This window comes from Vulpes vulpes, chromosome 8, assembly GCF_048418805.1.
Source record: "Vulpes vulpes isolate BD-2025 chromosome 8, VulVul3, whole genome shotgun sequence".
In the NCBI taxonomy this organism is placed as follows: Eukaryota; Metazoa; Chordata; class Mammalia; order Carnivora; family Canidae; genus Vulpes; species Vulpes vulpes.
Window position 1 is genome coordinate 87,587,976 of NC_132787.1, and position 19,585 is coordinate 87,607,560.

The window sequence follows — 19,585 nt, forward strand, 5'->3', positions numbered from 1 at the left end:
GGAGTTGGCAAGGTTCCAACCCTCCAATCAAGAGGAGGCTCAGCATACAGGATTAAGTAAGCACTTTATAATCAGAAAGCACTGGGCTTTCCACTTCCGGTTCTATGATTCTGGGCAAGTCATAGGACTTTTTAAAAGTTCCACTTCCTTCATCCCAGGGTCTGGGATCGAGTCCCACATCACGCTCCCTGCATGGAGCCTGCTTCTCCCTCTGCCTATGTCTCTGCCTATCTCTCTCTGTGTCTCTCATGATTAAATAAAATCTTTTTTAAAAAAGTATTACATAAAATAATACATATCACAATGCCTGACAAAGAATAAACATTTCTTCCTGACACCAATTCTCTGATACCAACTGGGTGTCCTATATTTTAATTCAATTCCAGCACACTACCTAGAGTGAACATCAGATCCCACAAGTTAACATCCAACAAAACTGCCCTTGCATCACATGTCCCAACTTATCAGAACTTCTAACTTGGCTACAAATTCAAGGGTTCCCACAACTCTTCTTCAAGTGCAGTAATTTGCTAAAATGACTCACAGAACTTGTTGAAATCACTACACTTAAACAATTACAGTTTTATTATAAAGGATACAATGCAGGTACAGCCAAGTGGAAGACATGCACAGGGTAAGGTCTAGGGAAAGAGAATGCAGGGTTTCAGAATTTTCATGCCCTAATTTGGAGTAATTCAGGTGTCACCCTTCCAGCACATCCATGTGTTCAACAGGCTGTAAACTCCAGTATCCCAGAGTTTATATAAGGGGTTTCATTAAAGCAGGCATGGTTGATTAAATCATTTGTGCATGACTGAACTCAATCACCAGTCTGTCTCACCACCTCAGAGATCAAGAGGTAGTAAAGTTCCAACCCTCTAATTGAGAGCTAAGCCTTTCCCAGACCCTCCCTTGAAACTATCTAAGAGCCCATCCGAGTCACCTGATTAGTATAAACTCAGGTTAAGTTATTAAAGGGGCTCATTATGAATAACAAAAGATACTCCTGCCACTCAGGAAATTCCAAGGGTTATTGAAGCTGTCTGATACCAGACACAAGAACCAGGCATAGTCTTTATTATATATAGCACATGCACAATAAATGGGCTACTATTTTAGAAACCTAGTAGTAGAGGTAGGGGGAAAAAACATCAAAAGCATTACAAAAAAAGGAATAGAGAAAAGGGCGAGGGGAGTGGGTCAAATGGAGTATAATGATTTAAGCCTGAACAACTAAATAGACAGAAACAGAGACAGCCAGAAGGGAACCGAGGATGAGATTGAGAATGAATTCAATGTTAGCCACGTTGAGACTGAAGGCAACAACCAGTGATTCTGAATGGACACAGACAGATGAACATGCACCTAGAGCTGGAGAGGACCTTACACAATCCGTTTTGAGAGTTATCCACACAGATAAAATTCCCTACTCACCCCCCAAAAGAAGCCCTCACTACTCAAGAGAGGATACATGCTAGTGGTGTCTTATAGCCATCTACAGGAGTCAAAAGCAAGTTACTGCACTCAGCAGAAAAGGTAAGGGCCGAACTCTAGAACATATTCTATTTAATATTTTGGACTCTAAACAAAATGGTACTTCATTTTTAACATAAAGATTCAAACCAAATACCAAACAGAAATGTTGGGTTTTGTTCTTTGACAGAAAGAGACCGTTTTATTACCTATCAACAGGAAAGTTATAATGCATCTAACAGAAGTGTTTATTTTTTCAAAGAAAAGTTTATGGAACAACCATGGAACATTTCGGCAACACAACATAAACAGAACAACTATAATCAATTCAGAAAAGCTTCCTGTTCAGATACATGAAGCAGAATAAACACTTCAAGCACAGACACCATTACACAGACTTACTCAAAGCTTTTACAGTCCAGCTTTTAGAAAGTACATTCAATACCTAGAAACTGCCATGTTAATGGCTCATAGTGCAGAAGGATCACCATTTATTCTTCCCTACAATGTACAGATTGTAGAGGCTGCTTTTAAACAAAAGGCTTGAGCAATGGAAACTTGATCAAGGCAAAAAGGCCCACAGTGACCCCCTGGCTGAATACAGATGGGCCCATCCCAGCCCTACCTCAGAATATCCAGAGGGCCTACCTAACATACAGGCTACTTGCAACTAGGCAGTTACCAAAAAAGGGAAAATTCCATAAGTCCCCGGACGTTCTCACCTTCCCCCTTTAAAAACAGCCCCCACCCACAGCCTCCTGGCAGACAGCCTCTCCTCTGCTGTCCTGCCAGCTGTTCCTTTGCCGTGTATTCAGTAAACTTCTATCTCCTTTGTTCTGTCTTGGGTGAATCCTTTCACTGCCCGTGCCACCAGCCCTTACCTGATTCATTGCCCCATATTTGGGAGCCCCCATCCGATCCAGACAGACACTACACATACCATCTCATCCTCTTGTTGCTAGCATCCCAGAAGTGAGTCCCAATTGTCTTTCAGCCAGTGAGAATCCAAATGGGAGAAGAAAGGGAAAGCAGAGTTTGGAACAGCAAACTGGGCTTGTCAGATGGTTTATGGTATCAAAAAGCTATAAGGGGTCTGTGGCACTGAGATATTCTAGTACTGACTAGATTAATGAACAGACTTATTGACTCAGGAATCCAGGAGGACTGTGCTGGGTACAGTGCTAAATAAGAATGGGAATGCCAGAAGAGTGCAGGAAAAGCCCAATGTGTCCCGTGTCCCCAAGCTCCAGACAGAAAGGAAGGCAGCAATGTTAAAATCCTCCAGGTACTTCGAGCTTTGGTTTTTCCCAAATAGCAACACCACCAGCCAGAATATGAATAGTGAGGGCAAAATCTAAGCCTAGATCCCAACCTACAGAAGGAATGGGGTAAAGGGCAGCTCCCCTCCCCATACTCTATAACATTGGGTGTATTCAAGTTGCAAAGATAGTGCTAGGCCTTCCTAAGACCTTCCTAAATAAAGAAAGCAGGCATGACACACTCTCCCCACTTCCTGGACTCTGAGTCTAAAGCCAAACTATTTAAAACTATAAAATATTTGAAGTATAGGCAGACTGCTACTTTTGTTTATAGTAAAACTTAATTCCATTATAATCTGTAAACCAATTTTAACTAAAATTATCTACCTATACATAAACTCCTTGTTCACATGCTAGGCATTCTGCATTGAGGCTTATTTTCATTATCCTAAGCTAAGAGTAGCTGAGGATGCCCTTGGCTTGAACCATCCCTCAACTTGCTCCAATGACACAACCTATAGAAAACCAAGGTCTTCCCCCAAACTGCTCATTTCTGAGGGGCTTAAATTCTCTCAGCCTCTAAAATCGCCTCTACTAACTCAATCAATTCACCGAGTCTACCCTGTTCCCAACACCTGAACCCCCAAAACCCAAAAAAAAAAAATCCTCAAGGAAAACATGTAGAAATACTGAGGGTCAGAAGGAACAATTTAAATAACAGACATCCTTGAGCCATCTTTCCAGTTCCTCCCTCTTCTCCAATCACCCAGTGTCCCTACTCACCCAAAAATTACCTTTGAAACTCCAAATGGTTATCCCTAGGTTAAGCAAAATTCAGTTGTTTCCAGTTCTACTCCCTGGTGAGTATGCCCACATCCATCAAGGCATTGAACTCTAAATTTAGCCTTCCATCTATCAGGATCCACCCTCTATATTTTTTTAAGGCAAAAGGATAATATTTCTGCTACCTTGTTAAGCCACGTTTCCAGTCCTAATGCTTCTTCCTAATTCAAAGGAAGGCAGAACAGGGTCTCCTCAATCAATGTTTACCTGTTCCCCCGGGAATTGAATTATCAGGACACTGTTCTAAGTAATTGCTCACCAGATCAAAACACTTCCCTTGCTCAGAGCAGCAAGGTCACTTGCATGTTAAAAGTACCTTCACTTCCAAAAGCAACTATTACTAATTGCTTTATTGCATTCTTTCCAATTATTGCCAGTGAAATCTATGACCTAACAAACAAAAAGTCCCCTCATTTTTTGTTACAAATTAAGAAAGTAAGTCTCAGGGGTGCCCAGGTGGCTCAGCTGATTAGGCATCCAACTCTTGCTTTCGGTACAGTCATGATTTGGGGGTCCTGGGATCTAGCCCAGTGTTGGGCTCTGTCCTAGGTGTGGGGGTGTGCTTGGGATTCTTTCTCTTCCCACCCCCCTCCTCCTCCCCTTGCTGGCCTGAGGCATGCACTGGTGCTCCCCCCACCCCATAAATAAAACACTTTTTTAAAACAGAAGAAATTATGTCTCAGGAAAGTAAAATTCATGTCCACCGCCTTCTAATAACAAAAAGCAGAGTTTTGAAGATGTGGGAGGTACTGCAAGAAGTGTGTGACATGCAACATCTCTTTTAATCCTCCCACCTCACAATCTCCATAGCAGAAAAACGGCCCAGTGACCCCTCTTTAAAGTGAGTAAACAGGTTAAAAAATAAAATCCCCTGCTCTAAACTACAATGACAGTAAATGCTACCATGGGATTCAAGCCCAGCAGCTAAATTCAGAGTTCAAACTGTTAATGGATAATTTAAACAAACAAAAAGATAACACTGTGTCTTCCCTACAAATATAAAATGAACATCTATGATTTTATTTAACTCGTTAATTACAGAACAAAAAAGACATTTCATTTGGTTCAAAAGAAAATGCAAACAGTACATATAGGCAACCAGAATTAGTGAAACAAATCTGCTTAATAAATCCAACACTAAGGACGCCTGGGTGGCTCAGTGGTTGAGCTGTTACCTTCCGCGCTCAGCGCCTCCTGATCCTGGGATCAGGCATCAAGTCCCACATTGGGCTCCCTACATGGAGCCTGCTTCTCCCTCTGCCTGTGTCTCTGCCTCTTTCACTCTCTCTCTCTCTCTCTCTCTCATGAATAAATAAATAAAATATTTTTTAAAAATTCTGTTCAACTTCTACCTCTGGTAAAATCAATTAGATGTACTACCCCTACTATTTCAGCTAAGTGCAACTAAAAACCCTGCACATCATATAGAAGACAAACAAAAGACGACTCTGAAGTGGAAAGAAGACATACCAGCTGGGGACCTAGGACCCATGGAACAACATGGTGCTGAGTCCCCTGGGTTTTCCTTTTCCCTTGTATATCACAAGGACACAGAGGTTAAGAAGCCAGTTATCCAGAAATGCCAAAGGGGATTAGACAAAAAGGTCTTTGCTCTTTCAAAGGACCAAGAAAAGATCAGCAAAGCAAAACAGAAAACTTTTAGACAGCAACTACTACACTCCAGCCAAAAATCAGAGACATAGCTGTGGCCCATCCCTACCCATGACAGCACAGGCCAGGCAAGGGGCCTAAACTTGCACTTTCACCAAGCTGTAATGTCATACCTCAATATGACCTCCTTCCCTTACCCAACCTCTAACCCCTGCAAGGATGATATCAAAGGCTAGACTTTCTTCCCTGCCAAGTGGGTTTAAGACTCCCTTTCCCAAGGAGAGAAAATGAGTGAAAATATCAGTGAGGGTGACAAAACATGAAAGACACCTAACTCTGGGAAATGAACAAGGGGTAGTGGAAGGGGAAGTGGGCAGGGGGTTGGGGTGACTGGGTGATGGGCACTGTTGGGGGCACTTGGCGGGATGAGCACTGGGTGTTATGCTATACGTTGGCAAATTAAACTCCAATTAAGGGCAGTCCCGGTGGTGCAGCGGTTTGGCGCCGCCTGCAGCCCAGGGCATGATCCTGGAGACCCTGGATTAAGTCCCACGTCAGGCTCCCTGCATGGAGCCTGCTTCTCCCTCTGCCTGTGTCTCTGCCTCTCTCTCTATCTCTCTGTGTCTCTCATGAATAAATAAATAAAATCTTTTAAAAAATAAAATAAATAAATAAACTCCAATTAAAAAAAAAGACTCCCTTTCCCAGCCGCACAATGTCTATGGAGAGCATCTGGAGAGCCTAGACTTATATTCCCATGACAGTCACAAGGCACTCCTTCCCATCTCCATGGGGGTGATATGAGGCAAGCAAGGCCTGGTAGAGGCAGGACTTTCACCACCCTCTAGCGTAGTAAGGCCATCCCCCCCAGCAGCGTCAGCAGAGTCCTATAAAAGGGGGGTTGGGTGACGGAAACGACAGTTAAGGATGCAGAGTAGTATTCAGAGGAAGCCTAGAGGGGAGCTGAAATGCCCACCTCTGCCAGCAGCAATGAGTCCCACTTTGTATGTCAATGGAAAAATTCCTGGAAAGCATACAAGTCACCCAAAATGAAATAGATCATTTGAACAGTCCTGTAACTATTAAGGAAATTGAAATCATAATTTAAAACTTCCAGAAAAAGAAATCTCCTGGACCAGATTTTTTCACCAGAAAATTATACCAAATTTTTAAAGAGGAATTAACAGGGCACCTGGGTGGCTCAGTGGTTGAGCATCTGCCTTTGGCTCAGGTCATGATACCAGGGTTCTGAAATCGAGTCCCACATCAGGGTCCCTCAAGAGGAGCCTATTTCTCCCTCTGCCCATGTCTCTGCCTCTCATGAATAAATAAATATTTAAAAAAAAAAAAAGGAATTAACGCAATCACTTCGAGAAAACACAAGAATAGGGAAGACTTTCCAATTCTGTTTACAAAGCTAGTTGTTACTCTGATGCAAAAACCAGAAAAAGATAGTATAAAAAAATGAAACTACACACCAATACATGAATAGAGACACAAAAATCTTTTTTTTTTTTAAGATTTATTTATTTGTTCATGATAGACAGAGAGAGAGAGAGAGAGGCACAGAGACACAGGCAGAGGGAGAAGCAGGCTCCATGCCGGGAGTCCAACGCGGGACTTGATCCCGGGACTCCAGGATTGCGCCCTGAGCCAAAGGCAGGTACTAAACCGCTGAGCCACCCAGGGATCCCCCGAGACACAAAAATCCTTAACAATGCATTAGCAAACAGAATTCAGCAGTATATAAAAAGTTGAACTTTTTAAAAAGATTTTATTTATTGGGGATCCCTGGGTGGCTCAGTGGTTTAGTGCCTGCCTTTGGCCCAGGGCGTGATCCTGGAGACCCAGGATCGAGTCCCACATCAGGCTTCTTGCATGAAGCTTGCTTCTCCCTCTGCCAGTGTCTCTGCCTCTCTCTCTCTCCCTGTGTCTCTCATGAATAAATAAATAAAATCCTAAAAAAAAAAGATTTTAATTATTTATTCATTCATGAGAGAGAGAGAGAGGCAGAGACATAGGCAGAGGGAGGAACAGGCTCCATGCAAGGAGCCTGAAGTGAGACTCTACCCCTGGACTCCAGGATCACACCCTGAGCCTAAGGCAGATGTTCAACCACTGAGCCACCCAGGTGTCCCTATAAAAAGCTGAATTTAACCAGAGATGCATGGTTAGTTCAATATTCAAGAACCAATGTAATCCACAATATTAACAAACTGGGAAAAAAAATCCACATGACAATTCTACTCTAGATAGAAAAATCAACTGATAAAATTCAATACCTGTTCATGAGAGAAACTCAAAAAAAATGAAATAAAGGAGCACCTACAAAAAACCTACAATAAACATTACTACACTTAATGATAGAAGACAAACTGCATTATCCCTATTACTGGGAACAAGGCAGGAATGTCTACTCTCACCACTCTAATTCATCACAGTACTAAAAGTCCTAGTCAATGCAGGGAAGCAGGAAAAGGAAATAAAAGCCACACAGAAAGAAGAAATAAAACTGTCCCTATTTGCAGATGAAATGATGATTTCCACAGAAAACCCCAAGAAATCTACTTTAAAAACTTCCCAGAACTAATAAGTGAGTTCAGCAAAGTTGCAGATACAGGATAAACATTTTTAAAAGCAACAGCATTTCAAGTGAAAAGGTAACCTACACAAGAAAATTTTTGTAATTTACCATATATAAAGGGCTTGGATCTAGAATATATAAAGAACTTCTACAACTCAGTGAAAAGGTAAATAACCCAATTTTTAAAATGGGCAAAGGATCTGAACAGACATTTCTCCAAAGAAAATATACAAATGATTAATAAGCACATGAAAAGATGTTTGACATCCTTTGCCATCAGGAACAAGCATATTAAAACCACAATGAAATACCACCTCATGCCTACGAGGATGTTATAACTTCCCTAGAATGTACCTATAATCAAAAAGACAGATAATAAGTATTGGTGAAGCTGTTGAGAAATGGGAATACTCACATACTGTTGATGGGACTGTAAAACAGTACAGCCTGGAAAAGAGGGTAGCAGTCCCTCAAAAGAATAACATAAGATGAAAACAGAGAATGAAGCAAACCCTAAGAGACTCTTAACTCTAGGAAACACACTGAGGGCCATTGGAGGGGATATGGAAGGAGGGATGGAGTAACTGGTGATGGGCATTAAGGAGGGCACTTGCTGTAATGAGCACTGAGTATCATATGCAACTGACGAATCACTAAATTCTACCACTAAAACTAGTAATACACTAGTTTTAAGAAACTTTAAAAAAAAATGAAAGAGAAAAAAAAGAGTGTGTTGACCATATGACCCAGAAATTCAACTCCTAAATATATACCAAAGAAAAATTAAAATACACATCTTACACAAAAACTTGTATTGGAATAATCCTAGCAACATTATTCATAACAGCCAAGAAGTATTTGTCAACTGCTCAGTGGCCTATCCATACAGTGGAATACCTCATCATTCAGCCATAAGTAATGACACACTGATACATGCTACGACATAGATGAATCTTGAAAACACGTTGAGTGAAGGAAGACAATCACAAAAGACCGCATATTGTATGATTCCACTTATCTGAAATGTCCAGAACAGGCAAATATGTAAGACAGAAAGTAGAGTAGAACTTGCTTAGGGCAATGGTTGGAGGAAAGGGGAGTGTCATTGCTAATAAACAGAGGGCTTCTTTTCGAGGTGATGCCTTCTAAGGGCACCTGGGTGGCTCAGTGGTTAAGCATCTGCCTTCAGTTCAGGTCATGATCCCGGGGTCCTGGGATGGAGTCCCTCATTGGGCACTCCGCAGGGAGCCTGCTTCTCCCTCTGCCTGTGTGTCTATCTGTGTCTCTCATGAATAAATAAATAAAATCTTAAAGAAGAAAGTGTTCTAAAATTAATTGTGGTAATGGTCATACAATTCAATGAATATATTAAAAATCACTGTCAAATCCACGGCTGCATTCTTTGTAAAAATTGACAAGCTGATTCTAAAATTCATGTGGATTTGCTGGGGAAACAGAATAGACAACACAAACTTGAAAAAGAAGAACAAGGTAGGAAGACTCATACTTCCTGATTTCAAAACTTACCACAAAGCAACCGTAATTAAGACAGTGCCCCACTATCATAAGGCTTGACATAAAGATCAATGCAACAGAGCTGAGAGTTCAGAAATAAACTCATTTGTCTACATAGCCACGATATGACCCAGCAACTGCACTCCTTGGCATTTATCCCAGTGAAATGAAAACTTAAAAGTTCACACAAAAACCTGTACATGAATGTTCTTAACAGCTGTATTTAAACAGCCAAAAACCAGAAACCACCCAACACATCCTTCAATGGATACAACCACACCAAAGACTAAGGATCATAAGGAATACCAAACAAGGAAAAAGAACAAACTGTTGATACATGCAACAACTTGAATGAATCTCCAGGGAATTCTGCTAAGTGGAAAAAGACAATCCCCAAAGGTTATACACTGTATAATTCCACTTACCTAACATTCCTGTAACAGCAGAATCCTAGAAAAGGAGAACAAATCCGTGGTTGTCAGAGAATGGGGTGTGTGGCCATGAAAATACCACATAGGGAACCCCTATGGTGAGACTGTTCTGGATCTCCGCTAGATCAATGTCAACATTCTGGTTGTAATACTGTACTAAAGTTTTGCAAGATGCTACTATTGTAAAAAACTAAGTAAAAGCTACATAGGTTCCTTTTGTATTATTTCTTACAACTGCCAGTAGCTCTCCAATTACCTCAAAATAGTCTTAAAAGGAAGGCAGAGGAAGATTTAATTACAGACAATAGAGGAAAAGGCAATGTGGCCACAAACACAAAGACTGGAATGATGTGGCCACAAACCAAGAAATGAAGGCAGTCACCAGAAGCTAGAAGAGGCAAGGAACATAATTCTCCCCCTGGAACCTATGGAGCTGGCACAGTCCTCCCACACTTTGACCTCAGCCACTAATTCTGATCTCAGACTTCTGGCCTCCAGAACTGTGAAAATATAAATTGCTGTTGTATTAAGCCACCCAAGTTTGTGGTATTTGTTACAGCAGCCACAAGAAACTAATATAAATACTTATCTCCCAGGAATGTTATAAAGAATCAACAAATATGTACGGAAAAGGCCCTGGAGAAGTGTGAATTGCCACTGCAAAAGAAAACCAAATAGAATTTTAGAGTTCTTAATTCAAAATACGAATATTAACACCCCTAATTTTTGAGAGTTAAAGAAATCTGAGATAAAAAGAAAAATAAATATACTTTCGGGAACAATTACGTCCAACGTAGGCTGAGTTCCCTGAAGATAAGCCCACTCAATACACAAGAACTATTTATAACAGTAGCTCTAGGAAAGATTCAGTCTTGATTAACTCTGACTTCTGAGGTATTTCTTCTCGGAAAGAGAAGGTAAATTGAGCTGGCTTCATTACAACCATAAATAAACTAAGCAAAATAAGGTTACTCTAGCACCCCCTAGACTACTCTAGATTTCAATCCTGCTTCTATACTTCTCTTCCATTCTTACAGAGAACAAAGGAAACATAATTCTCTTTAATTTAATCAATCGGTCCTAATTAACAGCCATGCTGAAAATACAATTTAAGTTTAAATTTGTAGTTATTCACATTAACAAGTATGTTACTCCAGCAATTCACAAACTGTCCAGTTTGAATACTACATCATAAAATATCATTATGTGTATGTTTATAACACAATAAAAATCAGGAATATATTTTTACTGAATTTCAGAATGATATAATGGCACATGATATTAAGAGTGCCAAAACAATCACAATCACAACACAGAAAAGGAGAAAAGGGCAAAAGGATGTCTCATTTAAAACTCCCACATCACAGGGACACCTGGGTGGCTCAGTCAGCTAAGTGCCTCTTGATTTCAACTCAGGCCATGATCTCAGGGTGTGAGACTGAGCCCCACAGGGGGCTCCTCACTGGGCTTGTTAAGATTCTCTCCCTCTGCCCTTCCCACCCCCTTTCCTTCTCTAAAAAGGGAAGGGAGGGAGGGAGGGAAGAAGGGAGGGAAAGGGGAAAAACTCCCACATTATAGAGAGAACCACTCTAAGCAGCCACAGCAAATAATGTTCAGCATAGATATTCAGAAACTTTGAGCATAACTTGTAATGCAAAGCATCCTCTTGTTCAAATAATAATCTCTTACACTTAAAGTCACATAAGTAGAGTATATTTTAAATTTAAACTGAATTAAAACAGGCATTACAGCAGACTCTGGAATTAGACTGCTTAAGTTCAAACCTATGTTAGTTAACCTTTCTGGGCCTCAGTTTCCTCAAAGCTAACATGAAAATTATAATTGTTTTAACCTCATAGGAGAATTAAAGGGATTACAAACTTAAGGGCACTTGGAACTAACTCAGTATGTAGTAAGCACTCAACAAATATGAACTATTACATTATTATTAATAGTCACCATGATTGCCTATGGACCTCAGGTTTCACAGCTGTCATGCTTACCTTTCAAATCACAGAAAACCAGAAGAGACAGAACCTCAGTGATCTCTGCACAGAAGGCACTGATTTATCCCCCACTCTAGGCAGTAAACTCAAGGACAGGAATCATATCTTATTCAATTCTGTCCCCATCACCAAGTCCACGGTAAGTGTCCAAAATTGTTCAAGTTAAATAAAATGTTGGTGTTCAAGCCAAAATTGTTACCCTCATTTTCCTTGTAAGCCCAGAGGCATTTTTTTTTTAATTTAAAAGCGACACAATTAAAAACAAAAACTTAATTCTAAGAAAGCATTTGTATTACAATACAACAGCAGAGATAATAACAGCCACAGATAAAGCTGGCTTCCCCAAGATACCTAAACATTCCCGTGGGGAAAGAGCTGCTATCTGAGCTAAAAACAACCCTTTCCCTCCACACTCCTGATCACACAGAACCCTACGAATGGCTGCCACCACTCACTTCTCCTCCTCATTCTCTCATTCCTAACTTCCATCATTATTTGCTTTGACACCTGTAGATAGCAGCTCACCACACCCAAAATCCCTGCTCCATGCATTCTCCCCGGGGGACTGACTATACACTTAAAACATAATAAAATGGAGATGAGCTCTTATTTGAGATGGAAAACTCAGGGTAGCAGAAGTCTTCCCTTTACGGTCCCCAGAGCAGCAATCAACTTCCTGAGAGGAAGTGAACAATTTCAGTTTACAGAAACCTCAACTGTAAAAGACTGAGGATAAAGTGGTTAATCACCCCAGTCAGCTTTCACTGACGGTGCCCCTCAGACATCCCTTGCCTCTAGGGTTATCAGAGGAGCATCCCCATGTCCCCAGTGCCAGACAGAGAGGACGAGGTAAAGGTGCAATGAACACTTTGTCATATTGGACTGGAGTTCACCAAGGCCTTCTGTGAGCTTTACCCCAAAGCTACAGGGAATTCACCACAGGCTTTCCTCAGCTCCACTATTACACATAAAACCTTACAGCCAAAGGGATCACAGTAGTCCTCACTATCTAAGAGCAATTAGCTTAAACTGGAAAAAAAAAAAAAAAACACAGTGATTTCTCTTAAACTGGGACATTTCACAATGATGAAAAAGACTGGATTAGAATTTTCCCCCCCAAAAAAGGAAACAATATAAATCAATTTTCATAATGTATTTTACATGAGCCAAAATTTAGGTTACACTTGCAACTATGTATTAATTCGTCGGACAACAAATTAACAAGGAATTGGGACTTAACTTTGTAATCAAACCGTAAAAGGGCATGATCTGACAATTCTGATTCCACATTTGCCTTTTGACAATTATAACAAAAGAAAAATTCTAGGTTTCATCATCTATTCCCCCGAAGCCTCTTACACTGCTTTTTAATTTTTTTTTTCCTCTAAGATTTTATTTATTTCTTTGACAGGGAGAGTAAAGCAGGGAGAGTAGCAGAAGGAGAGGGAGAAGCAGGCTCTCCCCTTAGCAGGGAGCCCAACGCACAGCTTGATCCCAGGACCCCAAGCTCATGACCTGAGCGGAAGGCAGATTCCAAGTGGCTGAGAGCCACCCAGGCACCCCTGAAATTCTTATAAAGCATCTCTTTCATCACCATTCCTGCTGGTTTTCCAAAAGTTAATTGGTTTATCACTGCTAAATTCTCACTAGCACCCACATAACCACTGCCCAACTCAACATAACAGGAAGAACATTTCTAACACTCCAGAAGGCTCCTGGAGGAACCACCATTCTGACTTCTATCACCAGGAAATAGCTGTACCTATATTTGGACTTCATTTAAATAGAATCATATGGTATGCAACCTTTTGCCTGTCTCATTATGGCTACTGTGGGTATATCGGTAGTTCATTCTTTAACTGCTTTTGTAATGTTTCCTTTCATAAACATACCACAATTTACTCATCTATTCTGCTGCTGGGGTTTTGTCTAATTTTTAGCTATTATGTACCTGGGATTTTGTCTAATTTTTAGCTATTATGATTAAAGGTTCTATGAACATTCTTTTACTTTTTTGGTAGACATACACAGCCATTCCTCTTGGGTATATCTAGAAATGGAACTGATGGATCATAGGTAAGATTAGAGTCACAGCTTTCCAAAATGATTGTACATTCCCACCAACATGTATGAGATTCAATTGCTCTACAATTCTGGCATTAACAATCTTTTTAATTTTAGACATTCTGGAAGGTGTTTAGTAGCTCACTGTTTTAATTTCCATTTCTCCTTCTGTAGTCTCCATTTGGGACTAATAATGTTGCACACCTTTTTCTATGCATAGAGACCATTCAGAAATCCTCTAGTAGAAGATGCTTGTTCAGAACTTCTGTACATCTTTTAAATTGTCTTTGTCTTATTAATTTTATACATACAAACACACATCCACATACATATTTTGGGTAGGAGTCCTTGGTCAGATATAGGAACTGCAAATTTCTTCTTCCATTCTGTATTTTACCCTTTGTTTTCCTAATAGTATCTTTAGATGAAGAGTTCTCAATTTTAATGAAGACTGTGGGAAATGTATCAATCACTGTCACAGTCATTGCTTTTAGAGTCCTTTTTAAGAAATATATTCTAGTAGTACCAGGGTGTTCGTTCTTTGACTTGTGCTTATGATTTGAACAGTTCTCAACCCTGCTCTGAACGCATGAAATCCTGCATCTTGGGACGCCTGAGTGGCTCAGCAGTTCAACATCTGCCTTCAGCTCAGGGCGTGATCCTGGGGTCCCCCCCATCGGGCTGGGCTCCCTGTAGGGAGCCTGCTTTTCCCTCTGCCTATGTCTCTGCCTCTCTCTCTCTCTCTTTCTCATGAATAAACAAATAAATCTTTAAAAAAAATCCTACATCTTTACAAGGTTTCCAGTTTCACTTTGCAGTCAATTTAGAACACATTCACTTGTGATATGATGTCAGATACTAGACAACTCTAGGTTTATGAATGACTGAAGATCAGTTTTACAACTAGAGAATTCATGTGGGATTACTTCCATATTATAATGGACTTCTATACATGTATATTAAAAACCTAACATATCAACAGATGTTAGATGATTCGTCCCACTCCCTTTGAGTGGCTTTGCTCCAGCGGAGCCACCTTTACACTAGACCCTGCTGACTTTTACAACATAATTGAGTTTTCTGTAGTCTACGAAACCAGAAGCCTACAGGAAGTTATAAACCTGGTTCTATTAAATCTTATTAACCCAACAACCTCAAAGGGTTTACAATTCTCCCAAAACCCAGCAACAAAGAATTTTCTTAAATGAATTAACAGCACCTCCAATCTGCAACCATATTGTTCCCAAAAAACAAAACAAATAAAAAAACACTTGACTCTTTACTTGCTTAGCAAGTGTTCCCCTCTCCCATCCTATTATTCTTCACACCCAGTCTTCCATTCTGCTTTCAAATTGTGTGTGGTGGACTCTGAACTCTGCTCTGTCAGTTAATGCCATGGTTCACTCCCTCACTACCTTTTGCTTGGAATATGGAAACTGGGGATGCCTGAGTGTCTCAGCAGTTGAGCATCTGCCATCGGCTCAGGGCGTGATCCTGGAGTCCTGGGATCAAGTCCCGTGTCAGGCTCCCTGCATAGAGCCCGCTTCTCTCTCTGCCTATGTCTCTGCCTTTCTCTGTCTCTCATGAATAAATAAGATCTTTAAAAAAAAAAAAAAAAGGAATATGAAAACTGTCCTTAGCTAGTCTCCTTACATTCTTTCACCATGTCACCAGTCATCTCTCCAGAATACAAAGTCGATTATATTACTCATTTGATTAAGATCTTTCTACAAGTCGCACATCCCACATGATAGTCACTCTCTCAGCTGAGAATTCGCAATCTTTCCGGTGTTCTCTCTCAGCAACTACGGCAAAACTCTGGTCTGACCCCTGGACACCCATGTACTCTGGACACCCATGTACTCTCACTCACCAGACTCTCCACTGCTAACTCCTCCGGCTAGAATCCCTTTCTCCTTTACCCTGCAGTTAGCTCCCTTCTTATCTTGGCCAGGGCCACCCCAACAAAACCAACTATTCTCTTGTATGTGTTCCCACAGCTATCTGTACCCACCACAACGATATCTAAGTCCTTCTCACACTGCATTAGTTAATTATTTATCAGTTTGTCTCATTCACTGGTCTACAAACTCCTGGACCTAGGACTTCTCCCTGGACTTTCTGGAGCATAAGGTCAGGAATTAATTTTTATAAGCCAAAGACGTGGCAGGTCAATTCTATAAAGGCTCAAAGAAAGAATCAATGTCCCAGCCACTTTTATTCATATCCTTTTTTTCTCTATAGAGACTAGAATACTTTATACAAATATGTCAAAGCAGTGAACCTACCATAAGTTTTCTTTCAAAAATCACCCAAGTTATTCTTCTCATTTAATAAAAACTAAAACCTTCCTTAATTATTGATTTGTGCTTCCTGTTAAAAAATTAATCAACCTTTTGTTTTGCAATGATTTTTTTAAAAGATTTGTTTATTTATTCATGAGAGACAGAGAGAGAGAGGCAGAGACACAGGCAGAGGGAGAAGCAGGCTCTATGCAGGGAGCCTGGCGTGGGACTCGATCTCGGGTCTCCAGGATCACACCCCGGGCTGAAGGTGGCGCTAAACCCCTGAGCCACCCGGGCTGCCCGGTTTTGCAATGATTTTTAAAATAAAGGGTGTCAAAAGTAGGATGAATATACCACTTAACCGAAGTAACTATAGTTATCACCATAAAATCACTATTGGATGCCAATGGAATCAAACACGATTACTAACACAAAAGATCACAAAATATTTCATTGAAAAATGTATTCCTATATATCCCCTTAACACATACTAAATTTGTATGATATAGGAAGATAGTATGCATGCATGATGGTAAGAACACAATTGTTCAATTTGGTTCCTCAGTTTCCTCATCAGTAAAACAAAGATGAGAAAGTTGCTAGGTGACTCAGCACACAGAACGTCCTTGGCTGCGTAATCGCACAGTGAGAAGTAATCACGAAGTAAGAAATGTCACCTGTTATGCCTCCATTTTTCACTTTTTTTTAAGCCCTTTCATTATATATTGTCTTGGTTTTTTTCCATCACAAATGTACAATGAGATTGTTTGGACAAGAAATGCTTTGCCCATTTCAGAGATAAGATACTGACGAACAGGTTGTTATATGATTTCCCTAACATATTTTAAATGGCAGAGTAGGAACTAGAAAGCACAACTACCCCAACCCCAGGCCAAACTGACCAAATCTCCAGGTAGCATTCTGGAATAAAGTCTTTGGGGTTTTCCACCAGTGTTTCCTCTTGGTGGTGAGCAACGGCCAGCCAAAACACCTGGTAGGAGCAGATGAACTACGTCATTCGCTCAAATTAGAAGGTAGGCGAAGCCTCTTTCATAGTGCCTGACACACAGTGGGTACTCCAAAGGCAGGAACAACTGATGACTGAAACACAAAGCGCTACTATGCTTTCTCAGCGACAGAACAAGGCACTCTGCAAAAATCAAGCCTGCTACCCCCACACACACCAAAAAAAAGTCATTTGATATTATGGTTACCTGTCACATCAAAGTATAATGTGGCAACAAAAACCTTCTTAAATAACTTTTATAAAACGGATAATTTCCTTTTAGTCTCAAAAATCAAGTTTTGCAAAAAGGATTTTCACTAAGGCACTTTTTTTTTTTTTTTTTGGAAAACTAACTATGTTTCATTACATATCTATGCCCAAATAAGCAACATTAATAGACCATAGTTCATCTGTGGAAGGCCTTCACCGTACTTCCCATCACTTCCCTAGGCTTGAAGGGAATCCCAATCCTCAGCCTCATCTACAGCCCCGTGCACGAATACAGCTAGTGAGCTTCGAAGGCAGAGCCAATATTCCAGGGAACCCACCTGAAGCAGGTACGCAGGTAAGCACGAGGAAGGAAGCCGTCTCTAAGTCACTCAAGTGCCCTATCTTTTTGACCCTTCCCTTTCATAGGCAGGCAGAAGCTAAAACACACGTTAAGGATCGGACTTGACGTCAGCTCCCGGCTGGGGCCTACCTTTCCTTTCGTGGCCCCACCGCTCTGGCACCTTTGGGTGCAGGCATCTGGCGCCTGAAGGAGACACTGGTTAGGGCTCCACGGCCCACGGCCAAGCCTCGCACGTGGCGGACACTTGGGGACGTTTTGCACCTGTGGTTTAACAAGGCAGCTCCGGGACCCGTCCCGGTCGGGGGCAGGACGGTCTCGACGGCAATCTGTGAACGCCGACGGGACACCTGGCCCGCCCTCCTCCCTCCTCCCTCCTCCCTCCTCCCCCCGCCCTCCTCCCGGCTCGGAGCCGGCCCGGGCCGGCCTCGAGCCCCCGACGCCTCCGCCTCCGCCCGCCTACGGGCGCCGCGTCCCCGCGCCCCACCCCTCACCTGGGCCCGCGACGCTGCCACCTGCGTCGGGCCCCCAGTTTCTGGTCAAGCGACCGTTACCTGGGCCACAGCCCGGGGAGGCCGGCGGCTCGGGGGCAAGAGCGCGTGGGGCTGCTCCCCGTCCGCCAACGGGGGGGATTCCCCCCGGCCGACGCCGCCATTTTACCGGCGCGGAACCCCCACCTGACAGGTCAGGCCTCCCACCTGTGACCAGCAGAGGACGTCGCGCTTCGCCGTAGGGGGCGCGTGGACGCGCTGAAGAATCCGCGGGGGTCACAACCTCCGAGCCGAACCCGCCGCTAATTCATCCCGAAGCGGGGAGGCGTCCGGCCCGTCGCCCTAGTAATGCGTCCCGGCAGGCTCCGTCCTGATTGGCTGCGGGCGCCGTGACGCGGCGGCGTCCCCGGCTGCGTGGGAAGCCCGGGTCCCCGGCGCCCCGCCCCCGCTCCCCTGCGGGGGGAGGGGGGCACCCGGGACGCCCTTAGTCGAGGGCTCCCTTAAAGGGGCCGCGCACACTTCGTCGTCTGGCCACGGGGAGAGCGGGGCGGTGTAGGGGAGACAAACTAGAGCAGTAAGAAACCCACGGAGGGCACTGTCCCAGGGAACCTACTGGTCCAGCCAACCCTTAAGAGTTTCAGAGTGCAAAACAAATCTGGGGGGGATTTCATTCACAAGCCTAATTTATAGCCTGAGGTCCCGGGGCAAATCAGTAGTAGAACCAGTTCTAGAACTGGGGCTCCTGACGCGCAGGGCCACGTGCTCCCTTGCAGGCACAGTATTTCCCCACTGCCAGGGAAACCCGCTCCTCCGAGCGCCGCGGCCCTGACGTCACGCCCTTGGTGACAGGTGTTCCTCACTTTCTACCGCGCGGACCTACTAGACCCGAAAGCTCCGTAGTGGTGAGGACTGTGGTTAAACCTCTACGTTTCCTACACTGCGCCTTCTCCTGCTGGCCTTCAACAGAGATTCACAGAGTAAAAAAATATATAAGACATAATAAACATAGTCGCCCATCACACACATTGCCATGTATGTTTATGTATTTTATTCTTTTATTCTACAAGGCGCGGGGGCGGGGCGAGGAATGGATGTTCTCGTTTTTTTTAGGCGGAAAGTTCGTGTCCTGGCAAAATGTATAGTGTAATAATGGACATCCAGATGTGGGATGCACGGCTTCCGTAAGGCTGAATTAACAACCCCCACCCCCACCCCGATTTCTTTGTGAATCAAAAGTTCCGGAGCTCCTTTTCCTAAATCAGCCTCACAAACTCTCCAATTTTGTGCGGATTGAAATATTTAAGATGTGCAAAAATTGCGGTAGAAAAGGAACAGCAGAGGAAAACACCAGTACAAAAGCCAAGTCTGCCTATTATCTCTATGACCTCAGGCCTCATTTTTACTTTTAAAATAAGATTTCTAGAATAAAAGATCTCAATTCCCCCCCCC

At 42.5% G+C, this 19,585-nt stretch overlaps 1 protein-coding gene across 3 annotated transcripts in view; it reads right to left on the bottom strand.

Moving 5' to 3' along the window:
* Positions 1 to 18,550, bottom strand: part of LCLAT1 (lysocardiolipin acyltransferase 1) — a 194,206-nt gene extending 175,656 nt beyond the window's left edge. Inside the window, exon 1 of one of the 3 annotated variants that reach the window (XM_026016010.2) lies at positions 18,344 to 18,550. Coding sequence is in view for 1 of the 3 variants with exons in the window: in XM_072767382.1 (XP_072623483.1) it covers positions 17,778 to 17,824 (47 nt within the window). In the remaining 2 variants the exon portion in view is untranslated. Of the gene's footprint in view, positions 1 to 17,777; positions 18,018 to 18,322 lie in introns of those variants that run through there. The other 2 variants (XM_072767383.1, XM_072767382.1) reach the window with 2 other exon arrangements.
* Between the last annotated feature and the right edge of the window lie 1,035 nt (positions 18,551 to 19,585).